At 47.0% G+C, this 19,098-nt stretch overlaps 1 protein-coding gene across 1 annotated transcript in view; it reads right to left on the bottom strand.

Annotated features, from left to right (window-relative positions):
• Positions 1–19,098, bottom strand: part of CENPI (centromere protein I) — a 526,595-nt gene that overhangs the window by 92,724 nt on the left and 414,773 nt on the right. Inside the window, exon 14 of the mRNA XM_063936944.1 lies at positions 13,439–13,503. Coding sequence (XP_063793014.1) covers positions 13,439–13,503 — 65 coding nt within the window. The remainder of the gene's footprint in view (positions 1–13,438; positions 13,504–19,098) is intronic.

The following is a 19,098-nucleotide window of genomic DNA, read 5'->3' as shown; positions in this document are numbered from 1 at the left end:
AGCTGCAGCTTCAGGCCCACAGCAACTGCATAATGCTTTGCTGTTGAAGACAGGAATTTTCTTTTTCCCCTGCTACAGCAGCCAGCGAGTGACCGGCCAAGAACCCCCCCAGCAGAAGCACACACTCCCTCCAACGACGGCACTGGTAGATCACATCGTCACCAGCATAGATGATTAACCATTTACTATGATGGTGGCACAGTAGAAGGCTTCCACAGCCCTCCCTGAACTGCATACGCACAGTGACTACTCTGCTCCACGACATCTTTGCGTATGATGTCACAAAGGCACCTGCCTGCTGTAAAAATAAGAATTTACTTACCGATAATTCTATTTCTCGTAGTCCGTAGTGGATGCTGGGAACTCCGTAAGGACCATGGGGAATAGCGGCTCCGCAGGAGACTGGGCACAAAAGAAAAGCTTTAGGACTACCTGGTGTGCACTGGCTCCTCCCCCTATGACCCTCCTCCAAGCCTCAGTTAGGATACTGTGCCCGGACGAGCGTACACAATAAGGAAGGATTTTGAATCCCGGGTAAGACTCATACCAGCCACACCAATCACACCGTACAACTTGTGATATGAACCCAGTTAACAGCATGATAACAGAGGAGCCTCTGGATAGATGGCTCACAACAACAATAACCCGATTTGTTAACAATAACCATGTACAAGTATTGCAGATAATCCGCACTTGGGATGGGCGCCCAGCATCCACTACGGACTACGAGAAATAGAATTATCGGTAAGTAAATTCTTATTTTCTCTGACGTCCTAGTGGATGCTGGGAACTCCGTAAGGACCATGGGGATTATACCAAAGCTCCCAAACGGGCGGGAGAGTGCGGATGACTCTGCAGCACCGAGTGAGAAAACTCCAGGTCCTCCTCAGCCAGAGTGTCAAATTTGTAAAATTTCACAAAAGTATTTGACCCTGACCAAGTAGCAGCTCGGCAAAGTTGTAAAGCAGAGACCCCTCGGGCAGCCGCCCAAGATGAGCCCACCTTCCTTGTGGAGTGGGCTTTTACAGATTTTGGCTGTGGCAGGCCTGCCACAGAATGCGCAAGCTGAATTGTACTACAAATCCAGCGAGCAATAGTCTGCTTAGAAGCAGGAGCACCCAGCTTGTTGGGTGCGTACAGGATAAATAGAGAGTCAGATTTTCTGACTCCAGCCGTCCTGGAAACATATATTTTCAGGGCCCTGACAACGTCCAGCAACTTGGAGTCCTCCAAGTCCTTAGTAGCCGCAGGTACCACAATAGGCTGGTTCAGATGAAACGCTGAAACCACCTTTGGGAGAAATTGAGGACGAGTCCTCAATTCTGCCCTGTCCGTATGAAAAATCAGGTAAGGGCTTTTACAGGATAAAGCCGCCAATTCTGACACACGCCTGGCTGAAGCCAGGGCCAACAGCATGACCACTTTCCATGTGAGATATTTTAAGTCCACAGTGTTGAGTGGTTCAAACCAATGTGATTTTAGGAAACCCAAAACAACATTCAGATCCCAGGGTGCCACTGGAGGCACAAAAGGAGGCTGTATATGTAGCACTCCCTTAACAAACGTCTGGACTTCAGGCACTGAAGCCAGTTCTCTCTGAAAGAAAATCGACAGGGCCGAAATCTGGACCTTAATGGATCCTAATTTTAGGCCCATAGACACTCCTGCTTGCAGGAAATGCAGGAATCGACCCAGTTGAAATTCCTCCGTCGGGGCCTTTTTGGCCTCGCACCACGCAACATATTTCCGCTAGATGCGGTGATAATGCTTTGCGGTTACATCCTTTCTGGCTTTTATCAAAGTAGGGATGACTTCGTCTGGAATGCCTTTTTCCTTTAGGATCCGGCGTTCAACCGCCATGCCGTCAAACGCAGCCACGGTAAGTCTTGGAACAGACAGGGTCCCTGCTGGAGCAGGTCCTTTCTTAGAGGTAGAGGCCACGGGTCCTCTGTGAGCATCTCTTGAAGTTCCGGGTACCAAGTCCTTCTTGGCCAATCCGGAGCCACGAGAATAGTTCTTACTCCTCCCCGCCGTATAATCCTCAGCACTTTGGGTATGAGAGGCAGAGGAGGGAACACATACACTGACTGGTACACCCACGGCGTTACCAGAGCGTCCACAGCTATTGCTTGAGGGTCCCTTGACCTGGCGCAATACCTGTCCAGTTTTTTGTTGAGGCGGGACGCCATCATGTCCACCTTTGGTTTTTCCCAACGGTTTACAATCATGTGGAAGACTTCTGGGTGAAGTCCCCACTCTCCCGGGTGGAGGTCGTGCCTGCTGAGGAAGTCTGCTTCCCAGTTGTCCACTCCCGGAATGAACACTGCTGACAGTGCTATCACATGATTTTCCGCCCAGCGAAGAATCCTTGCAGCTTCTGCCATTGCCCTCCTGCTTCTTGTGCCGCCCTGTCTGTTTACGTGGGCGACTGCCGTGATGTTGTCCGACTGGATCAGCACCGGCTGACCTTGAAGCAGAGGTCTTGCTTGGCTCAGAGCATTGTAAATGGCTCTTAACTCCAGGATATTTATGTGAAGTGATGTCTCCAGGCTTGACCACAAGCCCTGGAAGTTTCTTCCCTGTGTGACTGCTCCCCAGCCTCGCAGGCTGGCATCTGTGGTCACCAGGACCCAGTCCTGAATGCCGAATCTGCGGCCCTCTAGAAGATGAGCACTCTGCAACCACCACATTAGAGACACCCTTGTCCTTGGGGACAAGGTTATCCGCCGATGCATCTGAAGATGCGATCCGGACCATTTGTCCAGCAGGTCCCACTGGAATGTTCTTGCGTGGAATCTGCCGAATGGGATTGCTTCGAAGGGAGCCACAATTTTTCCCAGGACCCTTGTGCATTGATGCACTGATACTTGGCCTGGTTTTAGGAGGTTTCTGACTAGCTCGGATAACTCTCTGGCTTTCTCTTCCGGGAGAAACACCTTTTTCTGGACTGTGTCCAGGATCATCCCTAGGAATAGAAGACGTGTCGTCGGGATAAGCTGCGATTTTGGGATATTGAGAATCCAACCGTGCTGCCGCAGCACTACTTGAGATAGTGCTACTCCGACTACCAACTGTTCCTCGGATCTTGCCCTTATCAGGAGATCGTCCAAGTAAGGGATAATTAAAACTCCTTTCCTTCGAAGGAGTATCATCATTTCGGCCATTACTTTGGTAAAGACCCGGGGCGTCGTGGACAATCCAAACGGCAGCGCCTGAAACGGATAGTGGCAGTTCTGTACCACAAACCTGAGGTACCCTTGGTGAGAAGGGTAAATTGGGACATGGAGGTAAGCATCCTTGATGTCCAGAGACACCATATAATCCCCTTCTTCCAGGTTCGCGATCACCGCTCTGAGTGACTCCATCTTGAATTTGAACCTCTGTATGTAAGTGTTCAAAGATTTTAGATTTAAAATAAGTCTCACCGAGCCATCCGGCTTCGGTACCACAAACAGCGTGGAATAATACCCCTTTCCCTGTTGCAGGAGGGGTACCTTGATTATCACCTGCTGAGAATACAGCTTGTGAATGGCTTCCAATACCGCCTCCCTGTCGGAGGGAGACGTCGGTAAGGCAGACTTTAGGAAACGGCGGGGGGGGGGAGACGTCTCGAATTCCAATTTGTACCCCTGAGATACCACCTGAAGGATCCAGGGGTCCACTTGTGAGTGAGCCCACTGCGCGCTGAAATTCTTGAGACGGGCCCCCACCGTGCCTGAGTCTGCTTGTAGAGCCCCAGCATCATGCTGAGGACTTGGCAGAAGCGGGAGAGGGCTTCTGTTCCTGGGAACTGGCTGTTTGCTGCAGCCTTTTTCCTCTCCCTCTGCCACGGGGCAGAAATGAGGAGCCTTTTGCCCGCTTGCCCTTATGGGGCCGAAAGGACTGCGCCTGATAATACGGCGTCTTCTTATGTTGAGAGGCTACCTGGGGTAAAAATGTGGATTTCCCAGCAGTTGCCGTGGACACTAGGTCCGATAGACCTACCCCAAATAACTCCTCCCCTTTATAAGGCAATACTTCCATATGCCTTTTGGAATCAGCATCACCTGACCACTGCCGCGTCCATAACCCTCTTCTGGCAGATATGGACAGCGCACTTACTCTTGATGCCAGTCGGCAAATATCCCTCTGTGCATCACGCATATATAAAAATGCATCTTTTAAATGCTCTATAGTCAGTAATATACTGTCCCTATCCAGGGTATCAATATTTTCAGTCAGGGAATCCGACCACGCCACCCCAGCACTGCACATCCAGGCTGAGGCGATTGCTGGTCGCAGTATAACACCCGTGTGAGTGTATATACATTTTAGGATATTCTCCTGCTTTCTGTCAGCAGGTTCCTTAAGGGCGGCCGTATCAGGAGACGGTAGTGCCACCTGTTTAGACAAGCGTATGAGCGCTTTATCCACCCTAGGGGGTGTTTCCCAACGTGCCCTATCCTCTGGCGGGAAGGGGTATGATGCCAATAACCTTTTAGGGATTATCAGTTTTTTATCGGGAGAAACCCACGCTTCATCACACACTTCATTTAATTCCTCAGATGCAGGAAAAACTACAGGTAGTTTTTTCTCACCTAACATAATACCCTTTTTAGTGGTACTTGTACTATCAGAAATGTGTAAAACATTTTTCATTGCCTCAATCATGTAACGTGTGGCCCTACTGGAAGTCACATTCGTCTCTTCATCGTCGACACAAAAGTCAGTATCCGTGTCGGCGTCTGTATCTGCCACCTGAGGTAGCGGGCGTTTTAGAGCCCCTGATGGTCTTTGAGACGCCTGGACAGGCACAAGCTGAGTAGCCGGCTGTCTCATGTCATCAACCGTCTTTTGTAAAGAGCTGACACTTTCACGTAATTCCTTCCATAAGCCCATCCACTCAGGTGTCGACTCCCTAGGGGGTGACATCTCCATTATAGGCAATTGCTCCGCCTCCACATCATTTTCCTCCTCATACATGTCGACACAGTCGTACAGACACACAGCACACACACAGGGAATGCTCTGATAGAGAACAGGACCCCACTAGCCCTTTGGGGAGACAGAGGGAGAGTATGCCAGCACACACCAGAGCGCTATATATATGTTGGGATAACACTATACAGAGTGTTTTTCCCCTTATAGCTGCTGTTTATATTATACTGCGCCTAATTAGTGCCCCCCCCTCTTGTTTTACCCTTTTCTGTAGTGCAGGACTGCAGGGGAGAGTCAGGGAGACGTCCTTCCAGCGGAGCTGTGAGGGAAAATGGCGCCAGTGTGCTGAGGAGATAGGCTCCGCCCCCTTCTCGGCTGACTTTTCTCCCGCTTTTTTCAGGAATCTGGCAGGGGTTAATATACATCCATATAGCCCTGGGGGTTATATGTGATGTATTTTAGCCAGCCAAGGTGTTCATATTGCTGCTCAGGGCGCCCCCCCCCCCCCCCCCCCCCCCCCCCAGCGCCCTGCACCCATCAGTGACCGGAGCGTGTGGTGTGCATGAGGAGCAATGGCGCACAGCTGCAGTGCTGTGCGCTACCTTGGTGAAGACTGATGTCTTCTGCCGCCGATTTTCCGGACTTCTTCTTGCTTCTGGCTCTGTAAGGGGGCCGGCGGCGCGGCTCTGGGACCGGACTCCGAGGCTGGGCCTGTGTTCGGTCCCTCTGGAGCTAATGGTGTCCAGTAGCCTAAGAAGCCCAAGCTGGCTGCAAGCAGGCAGGTTCGCTTCTTCTCCCCTTAGTCCCTCGATGCAGTGAGCCTGTTGCCAGCAGGTCTCACTGAAAATAAAAAACCTAAAACTAACTTTTCCTAAGAAGCTCAGGAGAGCCCCCTAGATTGCACCCAGCTCGGTCGGGCACAAAAATCTAACTGAGGCTTGGAGGAGGGTCATAGGGGGAGGAGCCAGTGCACACCAGGTAGTCCTAAAGCTTTTCTTTTGTGCCCAGTCTCCTGCGGAGCCGCTATTCCCCATGGTCCTTACGGAGTTCCCAGCATCCACTAGGACGTCAGAGAAAGCAGGTTAACTAGTTTCCACAGGACCTGTTTAGAAGTGACTGGGAATGGTAGAGCAGTATAAAAGTGCCGCGAGGACGCCCACAACACAATGTGCAGACTGCCACAGATGAAAGCCGGAAAGCACAAGCAGATTCCAGAGCTGTGACATACAAGGGCAAAGCTGCTTTGAATCCCCTGTGCTAAACAGCAGCTTTGCCTATAGGAGGAGAGCTGCGGCTCTGCTGATTCTCACAGTATGCAACTGTATGAGATACAAATATCATGCACAAGGTTTCAGCAACCAGTGATTTTGCAGAGGCAGTTCAGAGGGTTTAGGGACTAATTCAGAGGTGGATGCAGACGCAGTTGTGGCTGCTTCTGCGATTTTACACTAATGCAGTTTCAAAAACCTTCCTTTGTGCTCCAGTGTGCGTCCGAATGTGCAAAATATACCGTTATGGTAAGAACTTACCGTTGATAACTGAATTTCTATGTCCACAGGTTATCCTCAGGATAACATTGGGATTCCCAAAGCCATTATTAGTGGTGGGGACGCTCCTGATTAGACCGGAGAACCTTATGAGAGGCAAAAGTATCCAAGGCATAATGTCTAATGAATGTGTTAATGGAAGACCATGTGGCTGCCTTACATATCTGTTCTGCTGAATCACCATGTTGTGCTGCCCATGAAGGACCTACCTTACGTGTAGAGTGCGCAGAGACATTAGCCGGAACAGGGAGATCAGTTCGAGAATATGCTTCTGAAATAGTAATTCGAAGCCATCTTGCTAGCGTCTGTTTAGTAGCAGGCCATCCTCTTTTGTGAAATCCATAGAGAATGAAGAGAGAATCTGTCTGTCTTTCTGATGGCACTAGTACGATCTAAGTAAATTCTTAACGCACGGACTACGTCCTGAGACGCTTCTCCTGCAGAAAGTCCCGATACCTGAAAAGCCGGGAATACAATTTCTTCGTTCAGGTGAAACTTTGAGACTACCTTCAGAAGATAACCAGATCTAGTTCCGAGAACTGCTTTATCTGGATAAAAGATCAGAAAAGGAGACTTACACGACAACGCTCCTAAATCTGACACTCTTCTAGCTGACGCCATCGTCAGTAGAAAGAGAACTTTAGCCGTCAACCATTTAAGATCTGCTTTCTTAAGTTGTTCAAACGGAGCCACCTGAAGGATTTTAAGAACCAGATTTAAATTCCAGGGTACTGCAGGAGTTACAAACGGTGGATGAATGTGCAACATTCCCTGAAAAAAAGTACGCACATCCTGTAGGTTAGCAATCTTTTTCTGAAACCATACAGTTAATGCTGATACTTGAACTCTCAAGGAAGCCACCTTTAAACCCTTATCCATTCCTGCTTGGAGGAAATCCAAAATCCTGGATACTCTAAAAGATCTTGGATCCATACCTCTTTTGCTACACCAATGAATATAGGCCTGCCATATTCAATGATAAATACAAGCTGAAGAAGGCGTTCTTGCTCTAAGCATTGTTTGAATTACCTGTTGTGAAAATCCTCTTGACTTCAGGATAGAGGTTTCAACAGCCACGCTGTCAAAGACAGACGTACCAGATGGCTGTGATAACAAGGCCCCTGCATTAGTAGATCTGGACGTTGAGGAAGCAGAATTGGAGCTTCCACGGACATCCTTAGTAGATCTAGGTACCAATACCTTCTGGGCCAGGCTGGAGCTATTAGAATTATGGCTCCCTTTGCTTGCTTTATTTTCCTCAACACCCTGGGTAACAGGGAGATTGAGGGAAACAGATATGCCAGATGAAATTCCCATCTCTCTGACAGCGCATCTACAAGGATCACCCCGGGATCCTTGTTCTTGACCCGTATGCCGGAACTTTGTTGTTGAGACGGGACGCCATGAGCTCTCTCTCTGGCAGACCCCATCTGTTTACTAGAGTCTGAAATACACCCGGAAGTAACGCCCATTCGGTCTCCAGAGTGGTGTGTCGACTGAGAAAGTCTGCTTCTTAGTTCAGCACTCCTGGCATAAACACTGCGGACAATGCCGGAAGATGGAGTTCTGCCCATCTTAGTATGTGAGTTACTTCCTCCATCAATCTTTTGCTGTGAGTTCCTCCCTGATGGTTGAGGTACGCTACTGCTGTTGTATTGTCTGAACGGATCTGGACTGGTCTTCCTTGCAGAATGTCCTTTGCCTGAACCAGAGCCATATATAAGGCCCTTATTTCCAACAGATTTATTGGCAGGCAACTTTCCATTGTGGTCCATTTTCCCTGGAACCAGAAATTTTTGAACACTGCTCCCCAGCCTTGAAGACTGGCATCCGTTGGCAAGTACTAACAATCTGCTATCCAAAAGGGTCTCCCCTTGACTAGATGGTCCGTCTGTAGCCACCAGGCTAGTGACCTTTTTACATTTACTGGAAGCTTTATCATCTGTCTTTTTATTGTCTGATGTTTTCCATTCCATCTGGTTAGAATGAGGTGCTGTAGGGGTCTGGAGTGGAATTGTGCATATTCCACCATGTCGAATGTTGACACCATCAAACCCATCACTCGCATTGCTGCATGGACTGATACTGTGACTGTGCAACAATTCCTGAGTCATTACCTGCACCTTGGATATCTTTTTCCCAGGTAAGATTATTCTTTGTAGATTTGAATCCAATATGGCCCCCAAGTGAACCATCCGTTGTGATGGACTCAGACGTCTTTTCCCAATTTATGAGCCATCCGTGTCTTTGTAGACAAGCTATTGTCTGTTGGAGATGGTCCAAGAGTAATTCCTGGGATTGAGCCAAGATTAAAAGATCGTCGAGGTATGGAAAAATTCTTATCCTCTGTTTACGGAGATAAGCTGCCATAACCACCATAATTTTGGTAAATACCCCGGGGGCTGTCGCTAGCGCAAAGGGCAAAGCCCGGAACTGAAAATGTTGCTGGAGGATGGCAAACCTGAGGTAACACTGATGGGACTGTGCTATGGGCACATGCAGGTAAGCATCCTGTACATCCAGAGATACCATGTAATCTCCTGGTTCCATGGCCAAAACTATGGAGCGTAACGTCTCCATGTGAAACTTTGGAACCCAAATGTATTCGTTTAACCTCTTGAGATTGAGAATTGGTCGGAATGATCCATTTGGCTTCTGAATCAAAAATAGGTTGGAGTAAAACCCCCCGTCCCCTTTGTGTCAGGGGTACTGGGATAATTACCCTAGACTGAAGCAATTTCTGAAGTGCTTCTTGCAGAGCTCTGGCCTTCGACTCTATACGAGACGGGCTGGTGCAAAAAAAAACCTTTGAGGAGGCTGCTTCTTGAAAGGGAAACCATAACCAAGAGATACCACTTTCTGCACCCAAGCATCTGTCGTCGACTGCTGCCATATGTGTGCAAAGTGAAGGAGTCGGCCCCCAACCCTGGAATCTGCCAGGCGGAGGCCCGCACCCTCAGACTGATGGCTTCTGTTCTGGCCTGGAAGCTGGCCGTCTATTGGCCCATTGCTTCCTACCCCTAACTGATTTATTGTACTGGGGTTGGTTAGAATCATCCTTTCCTTTTGCTTTACCTTGCCATCGAAATGGCCGAAACTTTGAACCCCTCGGTTTAGGGTTATAACTAGCTGGAAGCCTGACCTAATATCGGTCAATTGTTTTCCAAACAGAATATTACCAGCGAAAGGCAACACTTCCAGAGCTTTCTTGGATTCTGCATCTGCTTTCCAAGTACGCAGCCAAATTGCTCTACGAGCGGCTACCGTTAAGGCTGATGCTTTAGAAGAAATCGTACCCATATCAATTGCTGCTTCTTCCAAATATTGCGCAGCTTGTTTTATATGGCCTAGATGAGACTCCTGCTCCCTGGTAGGTGCAGAGAGGCCACTCTCTAGTTCCTCCGCCCATTCTACCATTGCTTTTGCCATCTAGGCCGAAGCCATAGCTGGCCTTACAACAGCCCGACAGAGAAAAAAATGTTTTTCAAGAAACCATCTACTTTATCTGTGACATCATTAAATGAGGTAGAGGGCAACGGTAAAATAGATTTTCGCACAAGTCGCACAACATGTGCATCTACTTTAGGAGGAACTTCTTTTAGAACAGTCCTCAGCCGGAAAAGGATAGTAAGAATCCCACTTTTTCGGAATTCTATATTTCTTATTAGGTGTAGCCCAAGGTTCTTCCATAATTTCCGTCAGATCTTCTGACCCTGGAAACTCAATCCTAACTGTTTTTGGACGTTTAAACACAGGTGCTTTAGATTTTGTTATTGCTTTAGCTGATTCTTCCAGAGACAGAATAGCCTTCATGGCATCAATAAGCTCAGCTATATCTTCTGAGCTGAAACCCTCCAACTGGTCGTCATATGGGGTATTTGAATACACTGTATCCTCATCTGTTGTATCGTCTTGTGTAGTCTGTAACATAGATGTATCTACCCTGGTTTCACTAGCCTGCTTACTTGTTGAAGCTGCTGGAATTAACCCACAAGAAGGGAGCTGCATGTAAGGGTTAATAGTGTATCCTACTCCCGGGTGTGGCACTGCATGTGCTAATCTGTCAGCTATTGTAGATAAAGTCTGTGCAAACACACTCCATGGTGGATCTACTGGTTGCTGAACCAGAACCTGTATTTTACTTTGCTGATACGCACAACAGTTTGCACATAACCCGTCATAAGTTAGATACTGGGCTAACACCCCTACTTTACAAGATAGACATGTTAAGGGTGTAGGAGTCCCTGATAAAGGTCTCCTCGTCACTTTTGCCGCTCACAGACATGGTAAATAATCTGTTTATACAATATACTACACTCTCGGTGACTGAGATCACTTATATAAATATAGAAGTGATATCAATCTGACCACAACCCGAGCACCCAAATTGAGGTTCAGAAACAATACCGACAAACATATAAAAGTCAGCAATCACACGAGCAGTCAGTCACATGTAAAATATTAGCCACTGTCATATGAGTATATAATCAACCACAAAAATACTAGTCCAGTATGTAGGAGTACAATTTACAGTTTATGTTTTTTTAAACAGCCATGTCAATAAGTTTTTCAGTCATATTATGCAGAAAACAACAGTACTGTACAGGCCTCATATGCATTGTGTACCAAAATTAACTATTCATACTACACAGTAGATAGAATTTTAGTACTAGATAACCCTTACTCAGTAGAGTGGGATACAAGTAGACTCACCCCACTTCCAGGATCGATCAATACGCTCGAAAGACGCTGAGTGGATCCAGACGCTACTAGTGTACACTGCCGCTCCGGTAACTGATAAAGGACACAGACGCTCAGTGAACGATTAGTGTATGCAGACGCTCCTGTCCGCGACCCGGTCTTGGCGGTAAACTCCAGTGTACACGGTCGCAGCGGCCTAATCTGCGACCGAGTTCCCTCATGGAGAGCGTCTGACTCTCCCTGCTGTCAAACTCCAGGGATCGCGGCCTCAACCTAGTCCTGGCGCTTATGATCCCTAAAGCATAGCGCTGGAGCACCTAAGGGTGGCGGCTCATCAACCACTGTTTGTAGTCTCCACCGATACAGTGCGGCTGTGTCTGAATTCCCCTAGTAAGTGGAAACGTGCCTGGTAACGTCTGCTGGACCTGCTAGAACATCCGATACAGACGCCCGCCAAGACAGCACTAGTACCCGGAGGTAAGCGTAGTTGCAACCCGGTGGAGAGTTGTTGGAGCGACTCTTTCTAGCATGCGTTTAAGACGCTAAGAAAGATCACTCAAAACATAGTAAGACTATAAAAAGAAAATATTAAAAGCTTAGGGCTGCCATAACAGCAGCCCTGTGACCATGGTCCGGCTCCTGCAGCACCAAACAAAAAACTGATTTGACAGAGTCGGTGGGCGGGATTATATGGACGAGCCCGATGCATCCTGGGAGGCCAGAAAGCTTGTGACTATTTGGTGCCATTTCCGCTGTCACTCCGGCATATCCCAATGTTATCCTGTGGATAACCTGTGGATCCAGCCGGAGAAACTGAGATGCCCACTCACAGCATTTCAGACGCTGCATTTCCGTACAGTGTGTCAGTAGATGCACCATTAACCATCATTGGTTGTGACCTTCTACTTAAGCGACTGTGCATCTCTATACATAGTTACTTTCATCAGCACCCCCCCGAAACACTCACAATACACAACATTAGCATGTGTCAGTTTTTCTACCTCTCCGTTGCCTCACAGAAATTCCCAGAACCTGTGACTGGATGTGTACTGTGGCTCTGTACACAGACAATCTGGACACGTGCAGTGCAACTCGTGCTGTAGAAAAACCATTGGCCATTGTACGTGTGCTGATACAAATTCTTCCCCATAACAACTCATCATACATCTCAGCCTTAGTTCTTTGTAAGAATATCCTAATGTCTATCCCAAGTTGTCTGACAACCTCTTAAGATTTGGAGGCATGCGGAGGAACTGGGGACATCTAATAATGGAATAGAGGGTCAGATCTTGAGCAGCATGAAAGAATCAATCAAGCTGTGGCTTGGGGACACAGAGATCTTAAAGATGGAGACCAACACATGCGCAGAACACATCCTGTGCATGCACAGATCCCTCACTATCTGTGTTGAAAGCAAACCATTGCTTCCTAAATATGGGAAATAAAGGACAGATGTAAGTCGCAGAAGTAGGGTTTTCTTTCCTGGTGTCCACAGGTAGGCAGTTTCTGTTAACCGATGGGATTATTATTTTTAGGATCTTATATATTCTGTATAAAATTCATGCCAAAAGTTCAACGATTATGTATAATAGAATGGAATCAATTTTCTTTAGTTTTTAAATAAATATCCACTTTGTTATATACATTTGCACCAGTTCTGTATATTTTGTCATCATTCATAATGTGGACATTGTTGTAATGTCCATATGGTTGGCATGTTGACAGTGACCACGATGGCATTCATCATGTTGACACGATTAGAGTGTAGACAAAACATTCCTGGTGGTCCAGTGAGGACTTGCCTGTTTCAGCGGCTCCATGGGTATCTTCTCGGTCCAGCAGCCAGTGACTTCCAGCAGTTCCAGCGGTAAGCATCACATACACCTTAACTTCCACCTGTGCCCAACCTGAACCCTACCTAACATAGCCTAACCCAAACTGTCGACACTCAGAATGACGACATGTCACATGTCCACATTTCAACAATGTCGACATTGTGTCAACATAATGACTGCATCCCTTTGCATCTGCTACAACAGATTTCATAGACAGCATTTTTTTTAAACTGCACTCCTAACCACATAAAAGATTTCACAAAAAGTTCTCACCCCTGTGAGAATGGCACCAATGGGAATACGTGAGAAATCCAATAAAGAGACTGTAGCTTGTATTTAGTGCTCCCTTTGGTTGGGGTGAGCAGATTGTTAGTCTTATGTAGGGAGTAGTGCAGTTTTAAGAGAAATTATAGCATGATGAATAATACAATAACTCACTTTAAAATATAATGATGAGGAGGCAAAGAGCTGGACCAGCGTTTCAAAAAATATATTCTCAAATTCTGAAATGAAAATATAAAAGTTAATTCTAAAACAATTTTCTATTGAAAACATGAGTATTAAACCAGAAATTTACCGCACTAACTAAATTTATATGTTTACATTTTAACGAAGGGGTTGGGAGGTAGAAAAAAAAAAAAAAAAAAAAAAAGGGAAGTTCAGAAAACATCTCAATAGGACTGAAGGTTTTGAACTAAAATAAATATGAAGGAGATTACACCATGAGGTGTTTCTTGGTTTACTGCCCCTTCAATGTGTTGGAGTTGTTTACCCTTTAAGATTGAGAATGTTAGTTGTGATTTTCTCCTGCCCTATAGGATTGTTAGGGACGAGTTTGTGAAGTCCTAGCTGATGCCAGGCAGATTTTGTACCTCTTTGATCTGGTTCACACTCCCTATATCTGTTGTGTGTTTGAATTGACTGCATTTGTTCTGCTCACTCAAATGGAAACCATAAGTAATAAAAAATAGGATTTTAATACCTACCGGTAAATCCTTTTCTCTTAGTCTGTAGAGGATGCTGAGGTCACTTCAAGAACCATGGGGTATAGACGGGATCCGGAGGAGACATGGGCACTTTAAGACTTTCAAATGGTGTGACCTGGCTCCTCCCTCTATGCCCCTCCTCCAGACTCCAGTTTAAGGAACTGTGCCCAGGGAGACTGACATTTCGAAGAAAGGATTTATTGTTAAACCACGGTGAGCACCTTACCAGCTCACACCTCAAGCATGCCGCAGAACGTGGCATTCAACAGAACACAAGCCAACGGCATGAAGAATTTGCAGCAATATGCTGACAAAAATCGTAACACAACCTGTGTGTAACCACAACCAATAACTGCAGATACAGTACGCACTGGGACGGGCGCCCAGCATCCTCTACGGACTAAGAGAAAAGGATTTACCGTTAGTTATTAAAATCCTATTTTCTCATACGTCCTAGAGGATGCTGTGGTCACTTCAAGAACCATGGGGTTATACCAAAGCTCTAGAATGGGTGGGAGAGTGCGGATGACTCTGCAGCACCGATTGACCAAACATGAGGTCCTCAGTGGCCAGGGTATCAAACTTGTAAAACATTTCAAAAGTGTTTGAACCTGACCAAACAGCTGCTCGGCAAAGTTGAAATGCCGAGAACCCCCGGGCAGCAGCCCAGGACGAGCCCACCCTTCTAGTAGAATGGGCCTTCACCGATTTCGGTAACTGCAATCCAGCCGTGGAATGAGCATGCTGAATCGCACTACAGATCCAGCGCGCAATGGTCTGCTTGGAAGCAGGACACCCAATGTTGTTGGGAACATACAGAGCCTCTGTTTTCCTAATCTGAGCCGTCCAGGCTATATAGTTTTCAAAGCTCTAACCATAGCCAGAGACTTTGACTCAGCGAAGGCGTCAGTAGCCACAGGCACCACCATAGGTCGGTTCCTGCAGAAAAAGGACAACACCTTCGGCAGAAACGTTGACGTGTCCTCAATTCAGCTCAATCTTCATGGAAGATCAAATAAGGGCTCGTGAGATAAGGCCCCTAACTCAAACACCCACCTTGCAGATGCCAAGGCCAACAGGATGACCGCTTTTCAAGTGAGAAACAGCAACTTCACCTTCTGTAAAGGTTCAAACCACGTGATTGAAGGAACTGCAACACCACATTAAGAACCCAAGGTGCCACTGGAGGCACAAATGGAAGGTAGATGCGCAACACGCCTGTCACGAAAGACTGAACTTCCGGAAGGGAAGCCAATAGTTTTCGAAAGAAAATGACCAATGCTGAAAACTGGACCTTAATGGAGTCCAGTTTCATGCTGCATTCCCTCCCGGCCGTAGGAAATGTTGAAAACACCCTAACAAACTCTGCTGTTGAAGCTTTCTTGGATTCACACCAAGACACCTATTTTCGGAGACAGTGGTAACGTTAAGACGTTACTCCTTTTTTGCCGTCAAACGTAGCCGCGGTAAGTCCAGGTACACGCACGGCACCTACTGTAGTAGAGGAAGAGGTCCAGGATCCTTTTTTTTTTTTTTTTAAACTCCTAAAGATCTGGGCACCAAGCCCTCCTTGGCCAGTTTGGGCAATGAAATTTTCCCCGAAACCTCGTTCTTATGATCCCGAGAACTTTCGGGAACAGTGGAAGTGTAGGGAATACATACACTGACCGGAATAGCCACTGGGTCACCAGTGCATCTATTGCTATTGTCTGAGGGTCTTTTGACCAGGAACAATATTTCTGAAGCTTCTTGTTGAGATGAGATGTCATCATGTCTATTTGAGAAACTCCGCAAAGACTTGTCACCTCTGCGTAGCCTTCTTGGTGGAAGTTCCACTCTCCCGACTGGAGATAGTGTCTGCTGAGGAAGTCTACTTCCCAGTTGTGCACTCCTGGAATGAAAATTACAGACAGAGCCCTTACATGTTTTCCTGCCCAGAGGAGGACCTTCGTCACCCCTGCCATTTCCGCTCTGCTTTTCGTCCCGCCTTGCTGTTACATTATCCAGCTGGATCTGCACGGGATGATCTGGAAGAAGATGTACCGCTTGTTGTAGACCATTGTAAATGGCTCTCAATTCCAGCACGTTCATGTAAAGCCAGGCTTCCTGATTTTAGCATTTTCCATGGAAGCTTTTCCTTGAGTGACCGCTCCTCAGCCTTGGAGACTTGTATCCGTGGTTACCAGGACCCAGTCCTGAACTCCAAACCTGCGTCCCTGTTATAGGTGCGAGCTGTGTAGCCACCACAGGAGTGAAATCCTGGCTTTCGACAACAGGACTATCTTCCGGTGCATGTGTAGGTGGGATCCACTTTACCAACAGGTCCCACTGGAATACCCTGACATGGAACCTACCAAACCGTATGGCCTCGTAGGCTGTCACCATCTTTGCACTGATGGATCGACACTCTTGATGGTTTCAAAACTAGTATTACCATTTTCTGGATTTCCAGAGCCTTTTCCACCGGAAGAAAAACTCTGAACTACCCTGTTCAGAATCATTCCAAAAAACAAATAATCTTTCCTGGAAAATTTATGATCCAACCGTGTTGTTGGAGTATGGACAGGGAGAGCGCAATGTTTTGTACCAAGCGCTCACTGGATCTCGCCTTTATCAGAAGATCTTCTAGATAAGGAATTATATTGACTCCTTCTTGACGCAGGAGGACCATCATCTCCACCATCACCTTGGTGAAAACCCTCGGTGCCGTGGAGAAAACCGAAAGGTAATGTCTGGAATTGGTAATGGCAATCCTGAACCGCAAATCTCAGATAAGCCTGGTAAGGAGGATAAATGGGAACATGCAGATAAGCATCCTTTACGTCAACTGAGTCCCTGTAATCCCCCTCCTCCAGACTGGAAATCACTGCCCCCAGTGATTCCATCCGGAACTTGAAACGTTTCAAATAGATATTCAGATTTTTTTTTATTTTTTTTTAGGTTCAGGATCGATCAGACCGAGCCGTCCGGTTTCGGAACTACAAAGAGGCTTGAATAAACCCCTTCCTTTGTTGTGAACCAGGCACCAGGACTATGCCCTGGTCCTAACATAAAATTTGAATTACCGTTATAAGTGCTTCTCTTTCTGGAAGAGACGCTGGCAAGGTCAATTTTAAAAATCGGCATGGGGAAACGTCTTGAAACTCCGGTTTGTACCCCATGGACACTATATGTAACACCCAGGGATCCAGGTCAGATTGACTCCAATCCTGACTGAGCAGTTTTAAGACGTAGACTTGGCAGAAGCAGGGGTAGACTTCTGTTCTTGGGAACCGGAAGCCGCTGCAGATTTCTTTCCCTTTCCCCTTCCTCTACCTGCAACGTCTCCAGTCCCTCCCAAATAAGGCCTCACCTTTGTATAGGAGATCCTCCATATTTCTCTTGGAATCTGCATCCGCTTTCCACTGGTGAATCCCCAACGCCCACCGAGCCGATACTGCCCTGGTAACGGCTTGTGAACTCAAAAGTACAATATCTTTCATTGCTCCTAGCATGTATGCGGCAGCGTCTTTGATATTTCCTAACTTAGGGAGTATCTCATCTTTATCAATCGTGTCACGCTTTTTTACCATTTTTTTTTTTTAATAATGCGACACACCCACGCGCAAGCAATAGTTGGCCTGAGCAGTGCACTCTTTGCAACATAAATGGATTTTAATAAGAATTTACTCACCGGTAATTCTATTTCTCGTAGTCCGTAGTGGATGCTGGGAACTCCGTAAGGACCATGGGGAATAGCGGGCTCCGAAGGAGGCTGGGCACTCTAGAAAGATTTAGGACTACCTGGTGTGCACTGGCTCCTCCCACCATGACCCTCCTCCAAGCCTCAGTTAGGACACTGTGCCCGGACGAGCTGACATAATAAGGAAGGATTTTGAATCCCGGGTAAGACTCATACCAGCCACACCAATCACACCGTACAACTCGTGATACTATATCCAGTTTGACAGTATGAAAACAACTGAGCCTCTCAACAGATGGCTCAACAATAACCCTTTAGTTAGCAATAACTATTTACAAGTATTGCAGACAATCCGCACTTGGGATGGGCGCCCAGCATCCACTACGGACTACGAGAAATAGAATTACCGGTGAGTAAATTCTTATTTTCTCTGACGTCCTAGTGGATGCTGGGGACTCCGTAAGGACCATGGGGATTATACCAAAGCTCCCAAATGGGCGGGAGAGTGCGGATGACTCTGCAGCACCGAATGAGAGAACTCCAGGTCCTCCTCAGCCAGGGTATCAAATTTGTAGAATTTTGCAAACGTGTTTGCCCATGACCAAGTAGCTGCTCGGCAAAGTTGTAAAGCTGAGACCCCTCGGGCAGCCGCCCAAGATGAGCCCACCTTCCTTGTGGAATGGGCATTTACAGATTTTGGCTGTGGCAGGCCTGCCACAGAATGTGCAAGCTGAATTGTACTACAAATCCAGCGAGCAATAGTCTGCTTAGAAGCAGGAGCACCCAGCTTGTTGGGTGCATACAGGATAAACAGCGAGTCAGATTTTCTGACTCCAGCCGTCCTGGAAACATATATTTTCAGGGCCCTGACAACGTCTAGCAACTTGGAGTCCTCCAAATCCCTAGTAGCCGCAGGCACCACAATAGGCTGGTTCAGGTGAAACGCTGACACCACCTTAGGGAGAAACTGGGGACGAGTCCTCAATTCTGCCCTATCCATATGGAAAATCAGATAAGGGCTTTTACATGATAAAGCCGCCAATTCTGACACTCGCCTGGCTGAAGCCAAGGCCAATAACATGACCACTTTCCACGTGAGATATTTTAGATCCACGGTTTTTAGTGGCTCAAACCAATGTGATTTTAAGAAACTCAACACCACGTTGAGATCCCAAGGTGCCACAGGTTGCACAAACGGGGGCTGAATATGCAGCACTCCTTTCACAAATGTCTGAACTTCAGGTACTGAAGCTAGTTCTTTTTGAAAGAAAATTGACAGAGCCGAGATCTGTACTTTAATGGAGCCTAGTTTTCGGCCCATATTCACTCCTGCTTGCAGGAAATGCAGAAATCGACCTAGTTGAAATTCCTCTGTTGGGGCCTTTTTGGCCTCGCACCATGCAACATATTTCCGCCATATGCGGTGATAA

The sequence above is a fragment of the Pseudophryne corroboree genome, chromosome 8 (genome assembly GCF_028390025.1).
Source record: "Pseudophryne corroboree isolate aPseCor3 chromosome 8, aPseCor3.hap2, whole genome shotgun sequence".
NCBI classification, from domain to species: Eukaryota; Metazoa; Chordata; class Amphibia; order Anura; family Myobatrachidae; genus Pseudophryne; species Pseudophryne corroboree.
This window is presented reverse-complemented; position numbering and strand designations above follow the sequence as displayed.